Raw genomic sequence first — 25,319 nt, 5'->3', positions numbered from 1 at the left:
AATTTATCCCTCTCCCTCCCCTTTCTCCTCTGGTAACCATAAGTTTGTTTTCTATGTCTGTGAGTCTCTTTCTATTTTGTAAATAAGCTCATTTGTAGCTTTTTTTTAGAGTCCACATATAAGCGATATCATAGGATATTTGTCTTTGTCTGGCTTACTTCACTTAGTATGATAATCTCTAGGCCCAGCCATGTTGCTACAAATGGCATTATTTCATTCTTTTTTTTATGGCTGAGTAATATCCAAAAAAATGGGCAGAAGATCTAAATAGACATTTCTCCAAAGAAGACATACAGATGGCCAAGAAGCACGTGAAAAGATGCTCAATATCGCTAATTATTAGAGAAATGCAAATCAAAACTACAATGAGGTATCACCTTACGTTGGTCAGAATGGCCATCATCCAAAAGTCTACAAATAATAAATGCTGGAGAGGGTGTGGAGGCAAAGGAACTCTCTTACACTGTTGGCAGAAATGTAAATTGGTACAACCACTATGGAGGACATTATGGAGGTTCCTTTAAAAAGTAAAAACAGAGGGCTTCCCTGGTGGCGCAGTGGTTGAGAATCCGCCTGCCGATGCAAGGGACGCGGGTTCATGCCCCGGTCCGGGAAGATCCCACATGCCGCGGAGCGGCTGGGCCCGTGAGCCGTGGCCGCTGAGCCTGCGCGTCCGGAGCCTGTGCTCCGCAACGGGAGAGGCCACAACAGTGAGAGGCCCGCGTACCGCAAAAAAAAAAAAAAAGTAAAAATAGAGTTACCAGATAATCCTGAAATCCCACTCCTGGGCGTATATCCAGAGAAAACTATAGTTCAGAAAGATACACGCACCACACGTTCATTGCAGCACAATAACCAAAACATGGTGGAAGCAACCTAAATGTCCACCGACCGATGAATGGATAAAGAAGATGTAGTATATATATTTAATGGAATACTACTCAGCCACAAATTCCCCTTTTCTTAAGGACAACAGTCATATTGGATTATGGACATAGGGCATTGGGTAGAAAAGAGACTTAACGTCGTACTATGTTCACTTGTATGCTCTTTAAATGTTTATCTCGTGCGTAGGCAAACATGTACATGATGAACATGGACAGGCAAGTAGCACAACAGTTTAAACTGGTCAATAAAGGGGAACGAATTCAGAATTAGCTCAATGGATTCCAAAGTCCAATAGAAATGGTCTTCCCAGGGTTCATGAATTGTTCATTCATGACAGCAGGTGGCAGCACTAGGCATGATTTGGTTTAGGGGACCCTGGAGAAACGTGAAAGGAAAGTAGTTAACCACTCATTCTGAAAAAACCTGGAAACAGTCTCAGTGCCTTGGACCTCTGGCCATAAAGAGAATGGTTTGCTCGTGCTTGAAATATGTTTAGATTTATTACCTGAGTTTGAGAGTTTTATACTGGAAGGGTCCTTGGCAATTGTTTCATCCAATATCCTTTCTTTAATCCTCAAACATTGAGCCCCAAGAAGACGAGTGATTTAGCTGATTACCTAGTAGGTGCTCTGCAGCAGGGCCAGGCAGAACAGAGCGCTCCTGACTGCTTTGCCTCAAGGACATGGTCTCCACTGGCGTGGACAATTGTCCACACGATTCTCGCTTTTAAATTTCGGTTTTCAGCAGCCTGACTCTGCCCTAATGAAGTGAGAAGTCAAGCAGCTCATTTCAAGTTACAATAAATAAATAAATAAATACCGTATGCTAACACATATGTATGGAATCTAAAAAAAAAAACCAACAACAAAAGTGCTTCTGAAGAACCTAGGGAGCTTCCCTGGTGGCGCAGTGGTTGAGAGTCCACCTGCCGAAGCAGGGGACACGGGTTCGTGCCCCGGTCCGGGAGGATCCCACATGCCGCGGAGCGGCTGGGCCCATGAGCCATGGCCACTGCGCCTGCGCGTCCGGAGCCTGTGCTCCGCAGCGGGAGAAGCCGCAACAGTGAGAGGCCCCGCGTACCGCAAAAAAAAGAACCTCGGGACAGGACAGGAATAAAGATACAGAGTTAGAGAATGGACTTGAGCACACGGGGAGGGGGAAGGGTAAGCTGGGACGAAGTGAGAGAGTGGCATGGACATACATACACTACCAAATGTAAAATAGCTAGCTAGTGGGAAGCGGCCGCATAGCACAGGGAGATCAGCTCGGTGCTTTGTGACCACCTAGGGGGTGGGTGGGAGGGAGGGAGGGGGGGGGACATATGTAAACGTATATTTGATTCACTTTGTTATCCAGCAGAAAGTAACACACCATCGTAAAGCAATTATACTCCAATAAAGATGTTAAAAAAAAAAAAAGCACATGCTAGTTTACACAAACACACAATTTTTATGGCCTGTATTAAGCCTTCTCCTCTGGCCTTTTATAAAACAGAAGTTTTCTTCTGCTTCTGTCTTTGAAATAATTCAGTGTCATATCTGCTCAGTTCTCACAATATTAGTTTTTATGTTGCTCAGTCCTGTGTGATTATTTTTCCTCTTGTGCTAAATATTGGACTTACTGATTATTCTTGTCCGTGTATCTTTTCCTTTCGCTTCTCTAGTTGTCGAGAAAATGCTCTCCTTTCCTCAGTTTATGACGATTCTTGATCTTTTTACAACAGCACAGTGGCAATTGTTTAATAGCAACTGTGTCTCTTTGCCTAGGGTGTGTACACCAGGGGAACACTTTCTCCTTATATACAGTTTTCTGCTCTAACTGTAATGCTAGGAACTCTGGAATGGGGGTTGGTGTCTACATCACCAGCACCATCAACCCCAACTTCTACCCAAGGATGCAAACAAAGAGGAAAGGGGTGGAGGGTAAGTGAAGGTCACTGCCTCACCTGCCCAGAAAAAGATCTCCTTCTCCCTGGTCTACCTACTCCCGTCAGAGGACGCAGACGAGGACAGGGAGTGACAGAGGCTGTAGAGGGAGGGTGGCCACGCCAGGCAATGGCAAGAGGTCACCCCCGGGGAATAATGGTGGCTGTTTGGCTCTAACTTCTTGGAATTTGTCCAACACTTAGATTCTGAACTCTCTGACATTCTCTGCAACTGAAGAAGCACTTAACTGGGTTAGACGTGGAGGAGGGAGGCATTGTCTATCTTATTAGGTCCACACAACGGTCTGAGAGTCAGAACACACGACTAGTAGCCCCTGTTCTCACACATATTACATATGTTTTGGGGGCCAGTGGAAATGATCTCGGAGAGAAAGCAGTGAGCGTTCCTGAAGAGAGATCTTAGTTTCCCGCCTGGGAATTGGACCTGGGTAGCCTGGATGAACACCAGGAATTCTAGCCACTAGACCACCGCGGGCAAGAGGCTTGAAGCAAACTTCTCCTGGCTCTTACCCCCAGTGAAAGTTAAGAATATTTCAAGAAGGCAAAAACTGTATAAACAGGTACAAAGTATATTGATAGAGACACGGCACAATGTATGGAAGAGCCCACAGAGAAGCAGTTTACTTATTTAAAGCCAGAAGCTAGGCAGAAATACACACCAGAGAGAAAGGGTATGGGCGTCCTTCCTAATGAGAAGGGCAGGAAAGAGGTGACTTAAATCCCTTATATAGGACGGAGCTTCCAGATCTTTGTTTACCTTTGGCCAATTATCCTGTTTCTTTTTTCACACCTGACCTGCCCTAGGATGCTCCCCAACATGCGGGGGCAACTTTTTGCTAGGGTGGATCCCGCCGCAGAGGCCTGTGGGTGCATGTCCACACTTATTATGGGGTGGCGCTCCCTCCCTTTTGGACCCCCAAGGAGGCTTCCTGTGCGTGGGCAGATAGGCGGGTCTTCCTTGACCTCAGGTGTAGGAGCCTTATCTCTTTACTTCAGCAGAGCTCAGCTTCTGCCACTAGCTTTGTCCTTGGAGTGTCTGGGTGCAAACAAAGCTTCAAGTTTACTCCACCTGACAAACACCAGCTGTTCAGCCCGGGGACACAGCTACCTACTACCTCAGAGCCAGTTAAAGCAGTCACTGGATGGCAATACGCTAAGAAGTCGCTAATTCCCAATGTTTTAAAGTACAGGCTTGGACCACATCAGTGTTTTCAAACTGACACAAATTAAGAAGCATTGGGGACCCATACTAAAACTACAGATTCTAAGATCTTTTCCTTGGAGATTCTTACTCAGAAAACCTGGTGTGAGGTCCAAATTGCATGTGTTTGTAACAAGAGATTCTCAGTGGCTCTTATTATCAATAAAGTGTCAGAAGATTTCAAAAAATCCTCCAAACCCTAAACTTCTATGAGAATTCCCTTCTGCAATTGCTCTTTTGCATCTATTGTGTTCTTCCTATTTGTTCTTCCTACCTATCTGACATTGTGCTTCCTCTGCTTCCGGGGTTTATATTAGAATCAACTTTGGAAGTTTTAAATGTATCCATGCTATTTCCCAACTCTAAGTAATGGGGGGATGGAAGGAGAGGGAATTGGATGAAGGTGGTCAAAAGATACAAACTTGCAGCTCTAAGATAAATTAGTACTAGGGATGTAAGGTGCAATATAATAAATATAATTAATGCTGCTGTATGTTATACATGCAAATTGTTAAGAGAGTAAATTCTAAGAGTTCTCTCATCACAAGGAAAACATTTTTTTTCTATTTCTTTAATTTTCTACCTATATGAGATGACGGCTGTTCACTGAACTCATTGTGATAATCATTTCATGATGTGTGTAAGTCAGATCATTATGTTGTACACCTGAAATTTATACATTACTGTCTGTCAATTATATCTCAATAAAACTGGAAAACATAAATAAATTCTATCTATTCTAGCTTACTACTTAAATACTAGAATCCTACGCGAAATAGGTCTGCTCCATCCCGTTCACCGCAACTTTTAAAAAATTTATTGGCAATGAACATTTTCTCTTTCAGACTAAATATTATGCATTCTTCAACAGTTCTTCACATAGCATGGTTTCTAGATCCTTCTCCATCCTGGCCATTGGCTACATTCCTTTGGGTGAATTCTATTGTGTCAGCATTATTGCTTCATGTTTAGGAAACATTTGCAATTGTGGACATTGCAAATGTGGACAGATCTCCCCAGCTGGAGAAGAGCACAGGCATCCCTAAGTGAAAGGCAAACCCTTCCACTGGGATGAGCAAGTGAAGACTGAAGGTTCTGGCTGCCAAATGGAGCAGCTGCTCACAAACAGGCACATGGGTGGAGGCATGAGCTCCTGCTGGGGGGAAATCATCCTTACCAGTACACTCCTTGCATGTCATGGTTTCACTTTTGAATTTATACCCTACTTTTTCTTGTATACTTTCTATTTTTCACTAAGTGTAATAGGGAAGAACAAATCTGACTCCATACTGGATCTGTTTCTCTTACTTTAACCTTTGTATTTTATTGCTTTTGCTACAAGTTAATCACTAAAGTGATGTTGCCTGTAACTTAAAGTATGCATAATGACCCGCCTCTAAACCCTGGCTCCCATGCCTGAATGTTAAGCTAAAATGCCTTTGTTTAAGCTCAGAGGAAACATCCTGACTAGGCCACCTGTGAATGGCTACAGGAAAGAAGAAATTAACAATCCCCTCCAGAGTCTGGCCAGAACCAGAAAATATTTGCAACAATTTATCCTCTTTTTTACTTTACCTCCTCACACCTCGCCCACTTTGTTCTAGAAAAGAAACTAGCATCCATATACGTGGAATCTAGAAAAATGGTACAGATGAACCTGTTTGCAAGGCAGAAATAGAGACACAGATGTAGAGAATAAATGTATGGACACCAAGGGGGAAAAGCGGGTGGTGGTGTGAATTGGGAGACTGGGATTGACATATATACACTAATATGTATGAAATAGATAACTAATGAGAACATGCTGTATAGCACAGGAACTCCACTTCAGTTCTCTGTACAGTAGAAACTAACACAACACTGTAAAACAACTATACCCCAATTTAAAAGACAAAGAAAAAGAAACTAGCATCCAAACCTGGACGAGATGGTTCTTTGGGACACTGGTCCACCATCTTCTAGGTCTCCTGGCTTCCTGAATAAAGTCACTCTTCCTTGACCCTTTTTTGGCCTGTCATGCAGTGAGCAATACGAGCTTGGACTCGGTAACATGAGGAGGGAACAGAGTGGAATTCTAGCTGGGCCAAGGGTTAAAATGAAAAATAGGCATGCTTTAAATTTCCATGATCTGGAAACCCAGTGTCCTTACCCCATTCCAATCCAGATGTGTCCCTTGGGCTTTTAGATTTCTGGCCAGAAGGTAACAATGTCATTTGTGCAAAACAGTGAGTGCAGAGCCTGCAGCCGAAGAAAGGTTCTCCGGTGCTGAGCATCTCTCATTCCCGTGATCAGACAAAGTCACAGAATTGATTGCTACCACATACCTTAGATTACTTAATTCAGGCAAACGGGAGGATCCCAAGAGTGAGATCTTTGCCCAGAATGATGGCGCCAGGATTAGAACCCAAATCTCTTTCCCCTCTATCATCCTGCCTCTCTTTTCAGTTAATTTACTCCATTCTTTTGCCACAAATTACAAAACTGAAACGAAGAAGTTAATACTGCTAGTACCCAAAGCATCCAAGTCAGACAGAGGTAGCCCTTGAATTGCACAATTGCCTTGAAGGTATTGGGGAAAGATAGCTATGTGCACATTACATTTGACACTACTTTAGTGGTGAAGCAAACCATTATTTTATTTTTCCGATTACACTACCTATCTTTTGCATCTGAGTCTAAACTTTAAAGGATATAAATCTTTTCAATCAACGGAATCAAGGCATTCAAAAGGCTCAGAGTCTTGAGGTTAAATCTCCAGTTTGCCACCAACTCAGAACTGTACAGTTTAAAGCTGCATCAGATCTCAGGGAGAACCTAGTCCAGTAAAATTTAGACCCAGAGAGGCCGTGATTTACAAAGTTACAAAGCAAAATCAGAACTTGACTCTTAATCCTATGCTCTTTTGCATGCACTGTGCTTATTTCCTCTGTGACTGTGCCTTCTTTGTTTAATTGGGTCTCAGAACAGGGCATCAGATATTTGCATATAGCATTTAATACAACCTCATCATGAGATTCGAGGTACCTCCTTTATTAAAGAAAACGGTAGAGGAGTGACATAAATGGTATCTTAAAAGCCTAATACCAATCATAATGAATGCCTAGCAAAAACAGATTTGAAGGACTTAAACTTTAGAGAAATACTGATGACTTCTAACCAGCTGATAGGAAAAAGTGGTAATGTTTGAAAGGCCCTATCAAAAGTTGATTTCACCCGCTATTCTGAGCTAAACTATACTGCATGAGAGAGTCTGACACTAAGAGAACTCTTAGTAGTAACTTAAGGGAAATGACTGTGTAAGCCAAAGAAACCACTTCCGACAGCTCTATGTCAAGACTCTGGCAGATCAATAGGGCAGAAGGAACCAAAGTTACAGCAGATGCTGTTGAGAGTGGAAGAATCTCTGGTGCCTCAGATGATCCCAAACTGGGTGAGCTCGTGCAGCTCCAAGTGGCTGAATGCCTCCCAAGCACACATCACCGTGATATCTGCAAGGGAAAAAAGAAGAACCTGTAAGCCAATCTCACCCCTAGGAGAGCCTGTTCTGCTCAAAAGGGCATCCTTCAGGCAGAGAGCCCTCACCCCTCCCTTCCATCTGCCGTCCAGATGACTGGGAAGTTGTCTAGAATGGCCCTTCATCCCAGGAAGGATCAGATCGGTTGTTTAATCCTCTGCAGGGCTCTGATTCCCCCAGAACGGGCTCCCAAGGTATTTATGTTGGGTTTATTCTGCATCCTTTTTGGGGAGATGATCCAAGGCTTTTGACTGGGGCTATCCTGTGGGCGTGTAGCTCTCTGATCACACGGAGTCTCACAAAACCACTGAAGAGGGAACAGAGGTGGAATTCTAGTTAGGCCAAGGGTTAAAGTGAGAAATAGGGGCGCTTTAAACTCCCATGGTCTGGCAATCCAGTCTCCTTACTCCTTACCAATCCAGACGTGTTCCTTGGGCTTCTCTGACTGCTCTTAAGCTCCTTTACATTCTGAAATGCCTGTATCCCACCGCATACTGAGGAGTGATCTCAAGGCATCATCTCATCCAGTCTCTTGCATCAGCAGTAAGACGTTATTGTTACCGAATTACAGGGAAGCTGGCTGATACCCAGAGTAATCAAACACCCAGCAAAAAAGCTCACAGTCGTAGCGATTGGACTAGAACCAGATCAAAGACTTCAGAATTTCCATCAGTATAAACCTTTTGCCACTATTCCAAGTATGTTGGCAGAGTTAAGGATATATTCCAGAGTCAAAAGTGAATTTGCTGGTCTTATACACACCTGGCCAAAAGAGAGAAGCATTTGATTTAAAAGAGTAGCATATGAGCTTTATAAAAGTGGCTAGAAATTCTATTTGAGATCCGAGGAGTGGCATTAGACAATAAAAAGTAGATATACTGGGCTTCCCTGGTGGCGCAGTGGTTGAGAATCCGCCTGCCGATGCAGGGGACACGGGTTCGTGCCCCGGTCCAGGAGGATCCCACGTGCCGCGCAGCGGCTGGGCCCGTGAGCCATGGCCGCTAGGCCTGCGCGTCCGGAGCCTGTGCTCCGCAACGGGAGAGGCCACAACAGTGAGAGGCCCGCATACCGCAAAAAAAAAAAAAAAAAAAAAAAAAAGTAGATATACTGAGAGTTGCCCGGAAAGGACACTGATTGTTATGAGTGCCACCACTTATCAGAAGTGTATTGGATGAGCTGGAAACATGTAGCTACACAAAAACCTGCACAAGGAAGTTTATAGCAGCTTTATTCATAATTGACAAAACTTGGAAGCAATCAAGATGCCTATCAATAGGATAAATAAACTGTGACACAACCATATAATGAAATATTCAGTGATGAAAAGAAATGCACTATCAAACCATGTAAAGACATGGAGGGAGCTTAGATAAATATTACTAAGTGAAAGAACTCATACTATATGATTCCAACTGTAGGACCATCTGGAAAAGGCAAAAAAACGATAGAGACAGTAAAAAGATTAGTGGTTGTCAGAAGTTTACGGGGAGAAAGGGATGAACAGGTAGAGCACAGGAGATTTGGGGGGCTAGTGAAGGTATTCTGTATGAACCAGTAATGGTGGATACAGGATTTGTGCATTTGTCAAAACCCATGGAACTGAGCAACACAAAGAATGAACAAGCTATTTCAGTTAATACCAATGTATTAATATTGGTTCATGAAGTATAACAAATGCCCCATGATGATGCAAGATGTTAATAATAGGGGAAACGATGTGCAGGAGGGGGAAGGTGGCAGAGGGGGTCTATAGGAACTCTGTACTTTCTGTTTAATTTTCCTATAAACCTAAAACTGCTCTAAAAAATAACGTCTATTAATTTTTAAAAGGACATGCAGGGGGCTTCCCTTCTGGAGTGGTGGTTGGGAGTCCTCCTGCAGGTGCAGGGCACATGGGTTCGAGCCCTGGTCTGGGAGGACACCACATGCCGTGGAGCGACTGGGCCCCTGTGCCACAACTGCTGGGCCTGAGCTCTGCAGCCCACGAGCCACGACTGCTGAGCCCGCGCCCCTAGAGGCTGAGCTGCGCAACGGGAGAGGCCACCGCAATGAGAGGCCCGCGCACCACGGCGAGGAGTGGTCCGCGCTCGCCGCAGCTACAGAGATCCCGTGTGAAGCAGCAGAGACCCAGTGAAGCCAAAAATAAATAAATAGAATAAATAAATTTTTAAAAAAGGATATGCAGTAATTTTCATGCTTTATCCAACAAATAAAAATTCTAGGCAATTAAAAATTATTGTAGGGGGCTTCCTTGGTGGCGCAGTGGTTGAGAGTCCGCCTGCCGATGCAGGGGACACGGGTTCGTGCCCCGGTCCGGGAATATCCCACATGCCACGGAGCGGCTGGGCCCGTGAGCCGTGGCCACTGAGCCTGCGCTCTGCGGCAGGAGAGGCCACAACAGTGAGAGGCCCGCGCACCGCAAAAAAAAAAAATTATTGTACCGGATACTTTCAGTATGTCGGGCCCTGTTCTGGGTGCCAGAGGATGTGTGAAAAAAGGAAGTAGGGTGAGGGAGTGTTTGGCTCCATAGAGTGAAAAGGCTCTCCTGACCCCACCCTTGTTTCCAGTACCTCACTCTGTGACCTCAGATTGTCACTTAATTCCTCTATGTCTCAGATTTCTCTTCTGAAAAATAAAGTTGGTCTAGACTCACTCTAAGAATCCTACCGTGAAAGACTACAATTCATCACTGCACGCCCTCAAGAGTATTTAACAAAACACGAAGATTCATTAAACTTTGGGGCAAGTCTGATTTCTTTTAGAGTTTTAGCCTCTGGGCACACACATACTTATTTAGGAAGTTAAATTAAAACTCCACTTTTCTAGGTCTTTAAAGAATCTGCTGCCTTAGGTATTTCTGGTAACTTTCAACTGCACCATGTGGCCTGAAGTAGAAAAAAGGGTGAAAGTCCAAGGGTAAAATTCACTGAAATCTTTGGGTGGCTCACCTGTTCCTAGTCCCTCCATGCCCGGAATGTCATCTCCAAACCTATGGAAAAAAATACAAGAGAAGTTAGCTGATATGAGAGCCAAAGGATCCTGGAATAAGTCATGTGAAGAGTTTCCTGATTCAAAGAGAAAGAAGAAGAAGTTTAAGTTTTTGTATTTGAGAAATCCCTTCTGTCTGCATTGAGCTGGGGCAAAGGAAATGGCACTCAGGCAGGTTTTAGACAATGTGTCCCAGAGGAGGGATAGTTTCCCCTCTGTAAAAATTTAACTCAAGACAATTGAGAGCCAGAAAAAAAAAAAAAGAGAGAGAGATCAGTGGGCAATTTAGTCAAGCTCCACTTTTCAAAATAGAAATTGGAATGAGAAAGCAATATGAAAGTCATGAAAATAATTAATTTATCCATTTGTTTAGTTTATCCAAAAGTACATATTAAGCATCTACTATGTCCCTGGCATTGTGTTAGGTCCTGGGAGTTAAGTAAAAAAACAAACACACAAATTTTCTCTGAGGGATCTCAGTCTCAGGAAAGAGATGACAAGAAATAAATGTAATATAAAATAACACAAGTTACCATCACTGAATGTACAAAATGCAAACATGGAAGCAATGATAATGTTTGTCTAAGGAAGTCAGCAATGGCTTTCAGAAGAAATTAACATGAGTGTGTGTTGAAAATAAACAAGATTTTTTGCCAAGAAGAGAAAGAGAAAAACAAAGAACTGAAGAGAGAAGATTTGAAGCCATAAAAATAAACGGTGTGTTCTAGAAGTGGCCGGTGTTTCTGTGTTCCAGATTAAAGCACAGGTTACATCAACGAAGGAGAGTGGTCAAGAAAAGTCTGAAAGGTCAAGTCGAAGGTCACTGTGAATGTTCCATTTTCCATGTTAATTCAGGCTGTAGATCTGGGAGCTGAAAGAGAAAGGATTCCAGGACTGAAAACATGATTCAGCAAAGATTCTGTTAGACAGGAAAACAGAGGGTGGGGTTGGACATTTTTATAAGTCTATTTAATATTGTGAGATTAATTTCTTAAAAACAAAGCACTCTTTTTTTTAAATATAGATCTTTATTGGAGTGTAATCGCTTTACAATACTGTGTTAGTTTTTGTTGTACAACGAAGTAAATCAGCCATATGGAGGGAAAAAAACAATAGAAAGCCTTCTTTTTAATCTTCGTCTTACCCTTTCACAACTTTCTTAGGAGGTTTGCTCTTGAACTGACGACTCTGCCTCTGCTTGAACTTGGGGGGTCCTTTGCGTGGGGTGGTGGGACCTTGGTTTGAAGTTGGAGGGGCCAAAGTAGAATTGTCACTCATTTTGCTGGTCCTTGGGGGGCTGATGGTTTTCTTTCAGGCTCCTTAGACAGTAAGAGAAAAAAAGAAGACCCTTCAAGGTATGAGAACCATGACTTATTAGACCCTGACGATAAACTGGAGGTGGGGAGAAAAGCACCTTGATAAAGAAGCTTAGTATCTTGTGTTGACACCAAAAGGGAGAAGTTATCTTTTAAAGGGATTTTTTAGAGAATGTGGTATAAATCAAGGGAGGCGCTCAGTAGAGTGGGATATAAACTGGCAACTGATAGAGTTCAAAAATCTAGGTGGATTTGTTGTTCCAATAAATCTGCCGCTTTCTATGTGAATTTATTATAATGATGTCCTTCTGTTTGATCACCAGTTCCACCATCTATAAAGGGAGAGAAATGAACTGAAGAATATCTATAGTCTTTGCAGCACTGAAAAATTCTTTAAGCTTTACAGATTTTTCCATCTAGCTGTAAAATAACCTGACTCTAAATGTTTATTGACCCATTTTTAATGGCCTTGTTCTTTATGGTCCTTATTTTATTTACTTTTCATGTGATCCAGAGACTTCTTTCCTAGTTCTGGGGATGACAGTGTAGTAGTCTGGATAGGGGAAACTCTGAACGTGCTACACCGCCACCACGGAAGTGTTCAATACATCCCAATACACACACACACACGCACACACACACACACACACACAGAAGACAGTGCAGGCTGATTAAGTAGTAAGTGTGCGCCTTAACTCCATATCCAGATATAAAGTTTTCTAGCCACATATTTCTCAGAAATCGTCAACATTTTCTCCTATCTAAATCAAGGAGCTATCCAATATGATTTCCCCAGACTTTTATTTTAGCTACAGAAATGTACACAGTCATTCTTGAAGTACAAATAAAAGAACACAACAAATTTTTATTACATGTTACAATAACATGTAATAACAAATTAGCATGATTTATGCTAAGCTAAAGAATATTTTTCTTTCTCCTTTTCTATCACAAAAGTCGATAGCACTTAATCTGGGAAGGAAGATTCTGAAAAAACTCCACAGAACTTCCAAACAGCCTTAACCTCCCACCTGGAGCCAACCTGTCCATAATCTATCGCTTGGGAGCTTGTTTTCATAGAATTCCATATTTCATTCATTATAGATTTCTGCTAATATTCTTAACTTCAATTATTCCCAACAATGTTTGGCTCACGCCAACCATCTTTTCTCTCTCTCTGCCACAATGCACATCCTTCAAAACTTATATTGTATAACTTTTATCAACTCTTTCTTATTACTCTCAAAATCATGTAAAATTATTAATAAATCCTTGTCTCCAAGATATTTTCCCCTATTTTCTCTTCCCCAATTACTATTTTAATTCTCTCCTGGCCAGTCCTCAATTCCTTCAATAAAAACACATTGACTACTCTGTGAGCTGGAACCAGGGATGGTGAAGCTGGCCAGGCTCCTGGATCACCCGCACATGCAATGGATCTTGTCTTAATCCCTCACCTGAATATGCTCCATGAGGCTGCTTTTTCAGTCTTTGTTCATTTCTGTAGCCGCGGAACCTACAACAGTACCCAGCGCATAGTAGGTATGCCATATACATATTTGTGAGATGAGTGAATAAATAAATAAAGAGAACTAATCCTTTGAAACTTGGGTCCTGAGATCCTGACCCTGTGACCTTCTCCGTCAAACCATAGGTAAAGCATCCGCTGATCTTCACCTCATAAAGCCCTCGGTGGCTTTAGAAAATATGCTGCCAGCTCCTCTCCTCTCTGAATCCAATTCTTGTGCTGCCGGCCCTCTCCTGCCCTGGTAAACAGGCAAAGTTTGTGCCTCTCCCAAGTGTGGTTGGGACCATGGGAATGGCTTGCCGAGTGCAAGCCGAGTGCAACATTACTCTGACTGTGCCACCAGTAACTGACGTATCCCAGCTCTGCCAAAGCCACAGAGGAAAATCAGAGAATTTCCCTCAGATCAAGCTTTTGGACTTCTCAATTCTTTCAAAGCAATAAGAAACTACAAACTTTCCTTTCTTCAATCTAGAGAGCCTACTGGGTTTAGGATTGGCACATTTAGCAAATAAAAATACAGGACGACCAGTTAAATTTGAATTTCAGCTATACAACAAATGATTTTTTTCCTGGTATAAGTATATCCCAAATATTTCTTGGTACGTACTTATACTTAGAAACGTGTCTTGTTGTTGTTTATCTGAAATTCAAGTTTATCTGGGCATCTTCTATGTTATCTGGCAACTCTAACTGGGATCCTACTATGTTAGTTCCAAAGTCTATAATGTGAGGGTCTAAGGTAACCTTAATCAGTCAAATCACCCTTTAGGGGGCAAAACAGTGTAAAGAGTAGATGCTTTAGGGCTTCCCTGGTGGCGCAGTGGTTGGGGGTGCGCCTGCCGATGCAGGGGACACGGGTTCGTGCCCCGGTCCGGGAAGATCCCACATGCCGCAGAGCGGCTGGGCCCGTGAGCCATGGCCGCTGTACCTGCACGTCTGGAGCCTGTGCTCCGCAGCGGGAGAGGCCACAGCGGTGAGAAGGCCGCGTAACGCAAAAAAAAAAAAAAAAAAAAAAAAGAGTAGATGCTTTAGAATCAAATAGAAATAATCTCAAATTCCTGCTCCACAAAACTGTTTATGTGACCTTGGATAAGTTGCATAACCTCTCTAGGTCTCACTCCATCTATAAAATGAATCAAATAATATCTTCTTTTTAGGGTAATGGGGAAAATAAGAGGGAATAATGTAGAGCGTTCGGTGAAAAATACTCAAAAAGGAGTAACCTTTTTATAGTAGACCTTCTGACGGTCCAGGAAGCCCTGCAAACAAATTTATGGTTTTGACATAGGTTCACCTGAACTCCCACACCCCTTCCTCCAGGCCATCTGCTGAAGGGTGCTTGTCAAGCACCAGAGAGGTAATTGCTACCTGCACTTGCTGGGTAATCCTCTGCATCCTTCAGATGCCCCAACTATTAACTTATTTTTGCTCTCAAAATTCTGTCTTAAGAGGACTTCTTTGGATTCCTTTGACAGTCCTAACAGCAACCCCAAAGAACTTAAAATTCACACCTGACTTCTATGTACCCCTGATTAGACTCCCCCTTTTCTCTGGCGAGTTTCTTTCGCATGTTGATGTAATTCTGAAATTGCAGTTGCAAGTTTCTCTAGGCTTGGACCGAGTTCCTGTCTAATTCCAAGTGTGATGAGTTACCTAAAAGAATTGTCCTTGGAAAGAGTTACGTAACAGTTGCCTGGCTAATCCCTGAATCCTCATGGCCCTCAGGGTTTGCACTATGAATAATAGTTGTTTTTACATTTATTGTGCATTTCGAGTACAATATTTCATTTTTGAGTACCTAGGACAGTCAACCAATCGCTGGGGTGTTTCTGTCCTAGATTTACCCTCCAGTTTTCCCTGTAACATCTTTGGCATGAGCAGAACATGACCTCGTCCTGCCTTGGACATCAGTCCTGTCAGCCACAGATAACACCTACAGCTGAACTTACCCTGACCGTGCTTTCCTAAGAACTCCAAGGGCATCCCTGGAAGCTGAATAATCCTGAATCTAGTATCAGACTTGATTTTAGCTGCAAGCAGAGACTTCACATTTTTGCCTCCCAAAGTGTCAAGTAATTCATTCCTTTGTGAGAATGTTTTCCCTGTTTTAAAAACACCGTTAGCCCTTCCCCTTTTGAAAATTACAAGCTGTTCCTCTGCCGAAAGTGGATGCAGCAACGTAAGATTTCAAAGCATAGGTTTGAGGGAACTGAGGTTACTGTTGCCTTAGACCCAAGGCAGCCGAGCTCAGCTGTAGGAAGCTACAGATGATGCTACGTAAATTCCAGCTAAGGAAGGGCAGTTTCTGAAGATTCTTGAGTCAGGTTCTCTAATGCTACTATTAACGCCCTAGGCTTCGAGTTCCCTCTTTCTCAGCAAGGATGTGGGCAGATGGACGATACCATTGTTGATGGATGAGGATGGGGAGGATATAGGCGAATGAGCAATTTCCTCCACTGATGTGGTCGGACCAAACATGGAGGAAATACACCCAAACTTCCTTATAATGCCATGTGACAAGCTAAAAAGTGAAATTTGATGATTACAAGGTCATTGCAAACCTTGATTACTAAATTCACTTAGAAGCAACCCCAAACTGACCCTCCCTTCTGGCGGCTCCATAGCAAACAGTTTGCTGGGAAAGGCGGGATCTGGGGCACTAAACGACCACAGAGCAAACAGTTCTTTACTCCCAGGGTGTGCTTGAAAACTTAGTCCAGGCACCAAGAGGCTGATGTGGGAGCGTAAGGATGAGCGAAAGGAGCCCCGACCCAGTCGGGGAATGACCGCAGTGCAGGGCAGGTGTGCTAAACCTCCTCCCTCCGAGGTTAAAAGGTTTCTTTACTCCTAGCTGAAGCAAGGTACTTGCTGGAGTTTTGTTTTTGTGTTTTTCACAGCTTTGGTTTGGGTCTTCCTTGGCTCTCCAAATGATGAGATTCAATCGAACGCCCCCCCCCCACCCCGTGCAAACAAAAGCCCTTTGATTATATCCTGTTTAAACTCTCCGGAAGTTGAGAAATACTCACAGAGCTGAGGGTTTCTCCAACGAGCTGTCCAGTTGCCTTCTTCACAGTAGATGAATAAAGGACCTCTGCATCCTGACTTATCTCTCTGTAATACCCTCACATGCTACCAGAGCTCATCATCATAGGCTTAGGAGCATCAGCCCAGGTGCAAAGAAGCTGCAAGAGTGTGGGGTGAGACTGGGACAGGATTTTCTTTTAATCGGATGTTCTTACAAACTGACTTGGGCTCCCTCCTGTCCATAAATAGGTATTGAATTCACAAACACACACAAAGTGTTGATTTCCAAGGGGAGACTTGCAGATTGTAGTTCAAAATCTTTTTTCCATCTCCATGGTTACCTTTAGTCCTTACCCCCCATTCTTCCCTTTTCCTGACACACACAAGCCCTTGCATACTGTCTCTCTCTCTCTCTCCTCTCTCTCTCTGTCTCACACACACACATATACACACACAGATGATCACATAATTCTCACAGTGTCCCCTGCTTCATTGGAGCCATTGATCATGTGAGCGGTGCCCTTGAGAAACACCAGTAGCTCTCCCTAATCGGTGTTACATGCATCTTCTCAGACAGATGAAACCACAAATCAGGAATAACCTAAAATTCAGTGATACGTGACAGAGAAAGAGCACAGGTGATAGCTGGGAACTCTTAACTGATGATATTTATTTGAGAATTGACTGCTGGATCTTTTGCACCAAACGCTTCAGGGTGTAGGGCCCAGACTACAACCCCCTTTAGTGGGACACTTGACACCCATCTTCCAATTGCACTGAGCCACTAGTATGAATCTGTACATCACTTTATACAGTTTTGAACAGACCTTAACTCATATGCCAGCATTATTAAGCTCTTTTGACAAATTTGTCATAAAGAAATTAAATGATTTATTCAAGACTGCATATAAAGTGAGTAGGGGAGCCAGGAGCAAGGCCCAACCCTGCAAATACCGTATTTATTCAGCTATCTTTTTCCTCTACAACAGCAAAGCAGACCCGGACCGAGATGCCTGTGTTGCTGGTTACTCGCATGCATTGCCAGTGAACTACAGCGTGCTTCTCTAAATTGTTACTTGTAAGAGAATTGTACTCCATGAGATTATAGATTATAGAGAAAGAAGGTCCATTTATCCTTTCTAGGCAGAGAATGATTCTTAACCTGCAACCCCAAGCAGATTACATAGGCAGCTAACCAGCTTAAGGGTTTTTTTCAGTAATCTTCCCCTTGGTATTTACCAAAATTAGAGGAATTCTGAAGACAGCAAACACCTTGCAGAGCCAGCAGGGTGTTTTGTCTCTGGATGGGTCTTTCCACTCCCTCCTTGGTCTCCATTACTTTTCACATCTTTCTCTACTCCTACACACCAGACCCATGGATGTCTTGATGCTTATCTGTCAAACCCTCCCACATTCTCCATTTCTTTGGTGAAGGGCAGAGGACTTCCCATCAGAAACAGTGGAAGCCAGAAGGAAGGGGCACATTTTTCACATCCTGAAAGAAAAGAACTGTCAACTCTGAATTCTATTATCAAGTGAATTGATCCTTCAGGAATGAAGGGGAAATAAAGACATCCTCAGACAAAGGAAGATTAAAAGAATCTGTCATCAAAGTACCTTAAAAGAATAATAAAGGAAGTTACTGAAACAGAAATGACAGAAGAAAATGTTGAACATCTAGAAAGAAACAACGATGAAAAGAGTAAAAGTATGGGATACAAGGAGGAGTACGAAAGACAAGGAACACGGTCAGCTTCAGCAAAGTTATGTGGAGAATGAAACATTGTTCAAGACCCTGCAGTTCTAAAGACCTGGTCACCTGGTATCTTCAGGAGGTGCATCGTGTTTCCCCGTTCCAAATGGCTGCTCTTTCTTCTCTGCCTCCACTACTTCTACTGAGTCTTAGAGGATTGGAGTAGACTAGCCAGTCAATCAACACCCCCTGCCTCTGTTAGACAGAGTTCTTCTACCAGGTCACTTCATTGGTCATTGCTTTGCCTAGTGTGGTGAACTATTGGTCAGTTATCTATCTCAGATCTTATCAATCAGGTAATAGGGTCACACAGCTAACAAGGTGATCAATAACCAAGTAATTTCCTGGAAGAAGCTTGGGTGTGCCTGGTTTTCACAGACAAAAGAAACAAAGCCAGCAGGAACCTTGCTGGGGGAAAAGAAAAATAGAGAGAAGAGTTATAGATGGATGGAGTGACATAAATGTAATAACATTATTTAATAGATGAATATTAAACACATTTTGCTAAGTGAAAGAATCCAAAGTCAAAAGACTCTATACTGTCTGATTTTATTTATGATAGTCTCCAAAAGGCAAAACTATAGGGCTGGAGAACAGATTGGTGGTTGCCGGGGGTTGAGAGGAGGAGTTGACTATAAAGGGAAATGGAAGGAATTTTTGAAGGGTTATGGAATGATTTGGTATCTAGATCATAGTGGTGGATATACAACTCTATGCATTTGGCCAAACCTATAGAATTGTACACCACAGAGAGTGAGTCTTCCTATATGTCAGTTTTAAATCTAAATATCATAAAATACTTAAAAAAATAATCTTTATTTCATAGCTCTATAATCCTTGGCTCTTAATCCTTTCTGATGGATGGGAAAGTCTTGTTAATTATATACAGGAAAAGAGTTAAAGGGCAGGTACTAAGTAATTAGAAAGTAATTAAGATTTTAGCTGTCCTATAAGCTGCTTACACAAGTGCTAATCTCTAATCTTTCTTTAGTGTTTCTTAAAATGCCAGTGAGTTAGAAGACACAGGTCAAAAACGCATCTCCTCCACATTTTGAATCTCCTAGACTGAGCTTCCCACTCTACTAATGCACAATGGACCCTAGAGAGGAACAAGCTAAATGTGAACGAGGAACGCACAAGGCCAGTCCCTCCTTCCCTTAACACCCTACCGTGCTAAGGGATTCTCCAGAACAACGTTATAAATCTTGAAAAAATAACTTCATTAAAAATACAATATTCTCGGGCTTCCCTGGTGGCGCAGTGGTTAGGGGTCCGCCTGCCGATGCGGGGGACGCGGGTTCGTGCCCCGGTCCGGGAGGATCCCACGTGCCGCGGAGCGGCTGGGCCCATGGGTCATGGCCGCTGGGCCTGCGCGTCCGGAGCCTGTGCTCCGCGACGGGAGAGGCCACGGCAGTGAGAGGCCCGCATACCGCAAAAAAAAAAAAAAAAAAAAAAAAAAAAATACAATATTCTCTTTCAGAAAAGAGAAAGAAAGGTAGACTTCCCCACTCATTTTATGAGGCCAATTTTACCCTCATGAGTTTTTAAAATTATTTTTATGTAAGATTCAGGTGTAAGAATTATAGTTTAACAGCTGTATACACTACAAAGTGATCACCACAAGTCTAGTTATCTAGTTACCATCTATCACCATACAATTGACCCCTTCACCCATACCTACATGAAACTTTTCACACCAAAATCAAAGAAAAACAGTAAAAAGGAAAAATACAGACCAATATCTCCCATGAATGTAGATGTAAAATTCCTTAAAATATTAGCATATCCAATACAGCAACATATAAAAATACTAATATGTCAAGACCAAGTGGGATTTATTCCATATATGCAAGATTTGTTCAACATTCAAAACTCAATCAACATAATTCACTATATCAACAGACTAAAAAAGAAAAATTCTATGATCTTACTAACTGATGCAGAAAAACCATTTCACAAAATCTGGAGGGCTTCCCTGGTGGCGCAGTGGTTGGGAGTCCGCCTGCCGATGCAGGGGATGCGGGTTCGTTCCCGGGTCCGGGAGGATCCCACGTGCCGCGGAGCGGCTGGGCTCGTGAGCCATGGCCGCTGAGCCTGCGCGTCCGGAGCCTGTGCTGCGCAATGGGAGAGGCCGCAGCGGTGAGAGGCCCGCGAACCACACACACACACAAAAACACAAAATCTGGCAGCCATTCATGATAAAAACTCTCAAAAAACTAGAAATAGAGGGAAACTAATAAAGAGCATCTACAAAAAACCTACAGTTAACATCATATTTAATTATGAAAGGCTGAATGCTTTCTCTCTAAGATCGGGAACAAGTCAAGGATGTCTGCTCTCATCACTCTTATCAACACGGTACTGAAAGTTCTGGCCAGTGCAATCAGGCATAAAATAATAGAAACCACAAAGACTGGAAACAAAGGGAAAAAAACTGTTTCTATTCACAGATGACATGATTAGAAAATCCTAAAGACTGTATATTGTAAAACCTTCCTAAAACTAATAAGTGAGTTCAGCAATGGGAGATCTCATCCATTTACATAATTAAACCAGTGTCTCTCAAACGTTAAATTTACCTGCAGAGTTTTTTTTTAAAACAGCTTCCTGGCCCCAACCCCTGAGATTCTGATACAATAGTCCTGAAATCAGGCCTAAGAATTTGCATTTCTAACAAATTCCTTGGTGATGCTGATCTGCTCAACCTCAGACCGCACTTTTGGTAAACTGGCTTAAACTAATGCCAGTAGCCTGGTGAAGTGTCAATCATTAACTTAAGGTTGAAATCCAGTTTTATACGTCACACTTACTGTCTGAAACCACTTCCTAGAAATGACCCAGTGTCTTTCAAACTCAATACTCAACATGTCCAGACTCAAGTCATTACTCCCCCAATACCTCTGTTCATTCCTTTGTGTTCTCTCTGTCAGCTGGTATTCCTACCAAGGACCCACTCCTCCAAGCAAGAAACCCATAAGTCATCTGTGATTCCTGACTCCTCCTCACCCTCATCCTTCACAACTCATTAATCACCAAGCCATGCCAATTGCACCTAAATCTTTCTCGAATCTGATCACCTCTGTCTCTAGTTCAGGCCTAAACGGTCTCCAAACTGGTTTTGTTCTCATCGAATCCATCTACACAGCTCCCAGAGTAAACTGCAAAGGAAAACACAAAATCAGGGCTTCCCTGGTGGCGCAGTGGTTGTGAATCCGCCTGCCGATGTAGGAGACACGGGTTCGTGCCCTGGTCCGGGAAGATCCCACATGCCGAGGAGCAACTAAGCCCGTGAGCCATGGCCGCCTAGGCCTGCACGTCCGGAGCCTGTGCTCCGCAAGGGGAGAGGCCACAGCGGTGAGAGGCCCACGTACCGCAAAAAAAAAAAAAAAAAAAAATCAATCCTGTCCCGCCTTCACTTTCAGTGGCTCTGAATCACGGACAGGATCAAGGCCGAGCTCCTTGTTTACATAGTGTAAGGGGTCCACTGTGACCTGGACCTGCACCTACCCACTCCAGGCATGCTTCTCCTCCTTATGTAATGTGCACTTTGAGGTCCAGCCACCCTGAGCTGCTTCCTTGTAACCCCCTGCACGTACCACATTATTTTAGGATGCCACTCCTTTGCTCATGCTTCCGCTTTCCTCAAATGCCTTCTCCTCCCCTTCCAACCCTCCCCATGTCAACAACCCAACACCTACATCCTTTGTCACTTCCTCCAAGAAGCCTTCTTTGATTTCCTTACTTAGTGCTCTCATAATACCCCCTGTATATTACTTCTCCTAAGCTCACAAAAAGTTTTCCATTTGTTTATTTCTGTTTTCCCCCATTACATTGCTGGCAACTAGGACTAGCTGCACAGGTCTAGTTCTGTGTCTTGTTTATCTCTGTACCTGTGCACAGGTCATGGCATGGTGTGGACTGGGAAAGATTAAGGGTTTGTTGAATTGAGAAATGAGTCTTTATGCCAAGGCTATGGAACCCTGAATAAAGTAGTTAATATGTCATATATATGAAAGAAAGGAAGAAAAAGAAAGGTTGGTCTCATTGACCCCTGCAGACACGCGACCACACTCATACTCAACCTTCCCCAAGGCAATATTCTCACCACAAGAAGGAGGTGGAATCAGGGGTAGAATGTAGGTAATTCTGTCTAGTTTAGATAGATACACTTCTACTGAAGAACTTCAATTCTGGCATGACTTAGTCAAGTCTTACACTGGGCATTCCAAAGACCACAAGTTATATGAAACACAGACCTTTCCTCCTGCGATTTGTATTTGGGTGGAGAAATGAGACTAATCGTCATAAAATAATCACTAAATAATACACAGCAGTGTTTACTAAGGTACTAAATTATATTTGTATAAATGGCGCACACTCTAGGGGTTCAGAAAAAAATTACACACTTGTTTTGGATCAGCGGTGGAAAGGTTCCGTGAAAGAGGTAATATTGGATATGCATGCAGGCTGATTATAAGCACTGAGATGAAAATGACTCTTTTCTAGTTATTCAAACATTTGCTCTGCAGTAATAAGGATCAGAAAGTGATGGTGGTGATGATTTTCTTAGGCTGGACCATTTATTGAGCACTTACTCTGAAGTAGAGATGCTGCTATATGATTTCTCACACATTATTTCCAACCCTTCCAGGAACGCCAAAGTTTGATCTCAGCCTTCTTTTACAGAAGAGAAAACTAAGGCTCAGAGGAGTGAAACCATTGTCCTAAGGATACAAGGACAGGAAGACACAGAGCCAGGATATCTGCCTGAACTGCAGCTCTCCCCTCCACCCCAGGTGCTGTTCGGGCCTCAAGGACACATTGCAGAATGAATAGCTCTGGGGGCAGAAATTCTTCCCTGAGAGTTTATTTTCCCTACTTGTAGCCTCCAAGAAATATGTCTGTGCAGATGGGTGGAGGCAATGGTGAGATGCAAATCCCACATCTCTTTGAGGACTGAAGTTGAAGAGCTCCTTTGAGATGTCTGTCGACTGAAGAAAATTTAAGCAGCCTAAAATTTGTGAGTTCAGTTTTATCCGGGGGTCTTACTGAGGACCGTAGCCTGGGAGTCAGCCTCTCACATAGCTCTGAGGAACTGCTCCAAAGAGGTAAAAGCTCTGGTCCAAAACGACAGCTCCTACCACTCTGTGACTGTCTCAGAACTTGTCACTGGCAGAGAGAAATTTCTTCCCTGCAGGGGAGATTAGCCCTCCGAATTGTCGTTCTTCTTCTTCTCTGTTTAATATAAAAGCACCAGGCCAAGAGAGAAGACTCCCTAAGAACAAGTTCAGTCCTCAGACTCAGATCCTGATGGCACCTCTGAAGGCAAGAAACCGTTAGACCCCAGGCCCTGTGCTATGACCTAGCAGTGCATGGTCTAATTTGGGGGGAAGGGAGGGAAATAAAACATTCAAGTTTTTACTCCATCGAATGATGAGAGAATAATGCTAGTTTTGAGCTCAGACAATTTTTGGTCATGATGGATGTATTTACAGTTGATTTTGGTGATTTCTGCAAAAGGTCAATAGCATTTTCACCAACACTGTGAACTTCTCTTCTCCTGGCTTAAACATCCTTAGTTTCTTCAGTAATTGTTCTGATAGTTTCTAGAATTTTCCCTCTGGTCAGCCCTCCTCCACATCCCCACCAAGCTTGTTGGTCTCATCTAGAACGTATGTAGTTAGCCAACATTTTTCTTGAAATACTGTGCCTGCATTAACATAATACTCCATGTGTCATCTAGCATGGCTAGCCCACATTCTAATAGTACAATATATACCTGTGATCAGGACAGTATAACTGAGAGAGTCCAAAGTTGAATTGTCTACCCTCCCACCATCTGACACATCACACTATTGACTGTCTGCTAAATCTGTTGTCTGCTACAGCCTTGGGAGTAACTTCCAAGACAATCTCAACTCTCTTTATTCTCAACTTTTAGAACTTCCTTTTCTTTTTTCTGTCTATTAAGATATAGAACTTTACATCTATTTTATTTCAAATGCATCTAGTTTAAGTCTGTGGAAGACCTTATTTAGTATCGTATGATGTCCCTAGAAGGTGCTTTAAAAAGGCTGGTTAACAGAATGTTTAATATATGCTTTTGAAATTTAAAAAAAAACAACGAAATATGTCTCTGAAGCAAGGGGAAGTTTCAACAGTCTGCAGTCATCCGTCACTTTTTCAGGCTCATGGCGAAGGTACCATGGAAAATTTGCCTAGAATTTACATTTCAGTATCCTTATAGCAGCAAAGGAAAGCTGGAAAATACTTAAAAGTTTTGATTGTTTTCCGGAAATTTCCCAGTTCCATTGATTTCATTTGGCATTACAGAGCAAAGGTCCTTAGAGTAAGAGCATCTTACTACCATGACAGGCATTTTTGTACACTTGCAGAAGCTCAGATATGGAGATGGGAGCCTTGGTACATGATACATCTTTGTCAGCGTGGGCTAGAATGGGGGTGTCTGCCATGTTAATCTTCTTGACGGAATCTCTTAATCTCAGTTTTCTCATCAGATAAAAATACATGTGAAAACTGAACTGCAACAGAAGAAAATGAGAAATGGTAATTTCAAGTAGATCCCAACCCTGACTGTGATGCTGGAAGATATTTTAGAAGAATATGGCAATTGTCCTCCTACTTACTGAAAGTCCATCATTATATCATCAAGAAGAGGCTCTATTCTACATTAGCAACTCTTAATTCATTTGAGGTCATGGACCTCCTTGAAAATTTGATGAAAGCTATGAATTCTCTCTCCTCCCCCAATAAATGTACACACACTGCATACATACATATTTATTTTTCAGACACTTTTAGGGATTTCCATACCTTCCGATGTCTGTGCCTAAAGCAGTGCTTTAAGAAAACTTGTGGGCTTCCCTGGTGGCGCACTGGTTGCGAGTCCGCCTGCCGATGCAGGGGACACGGGTTCGTGCCCCGGTTCAGGAAGATCCCACGTGCCGCGGAGCGGCTGGGCCCGTGAGCTGTGGCCGCTGAGCCTGCGCGTCCGGAGCCTGTGCTCCGCAACGGGAGAGGCCACAACAGTGAGAGGCCTGCGTACTGCAAAAAAAAAAGAAAACTTGTGAGGACATATTGGGTTTAGAAGAAAAAAAAAATGCCCTGTTTGAATAGTGATGGCTTCCCTAATAGCATGAAA

At 42.9% G+C, this 25,319-nt stretch overlaps 2 protein-coding genes across 2 annotated transcripts in view; one reads left to right on the top strand and one right to left on the bottom strand.

Annotated features, from left to right (window-relative positions):
* Positions 1-25,319, top strand: part of ARHGDIB (Rho GDP dissociation inhibitor beta) — a 230,487-nt gene that overhangs the window by 184,244 nt on the left and 20,924 nt on the right. The window lies entirely within an intron of this gene.
* The window catches only part of PDE6H (phosphodiesterase 6H), a 161,859-nt gene continuing 143,931 nt past the window's right edge, over positions 7,392-25,319 (bottom strand). The window contains exons 7-9 of the mRNA XM_059082242.2: positions 11,681-11,855; positions 10,497-10,537; positions 7,392-7,522 (exon numbers count right to left, since the gene is read on the bottom strand). Coding sequence (XP_058938225.1) covers positions 7,446-7,522; positions 10,497-10,537; positions 11,681-11,814 — 252 coding nt within the window. The 5' untranslated portion in view covers positions 11,815-11,855 and the 3' untranslated portion in view covers positions 7,392-7,445. The remainder of the gene's footprint in view (positions 7,523-10,496; positions 10,538-11,680; positions 11,856-25,319) is intronic.

The sequence above is a fragment of the Kogia breviceps genome, chromosome 12 (genome assembly GCF_026419965.1).
Source record: "Kogia breviceps isolate mKogBre1 chromosome 12, mKogBre1 haplotype 1, whole genome shotgun sequence".
Lineage (NCBI taxonomy): Eukaryota > Metazoa > Chordata > Mammalia > Artiodactyla > Physeteridae > Kogia > Kogia breviceps.
Note: the sequence above shows the minus strand (reverse complement) of the source record. Positions and strands in the feature narration are given on the sequence as shown.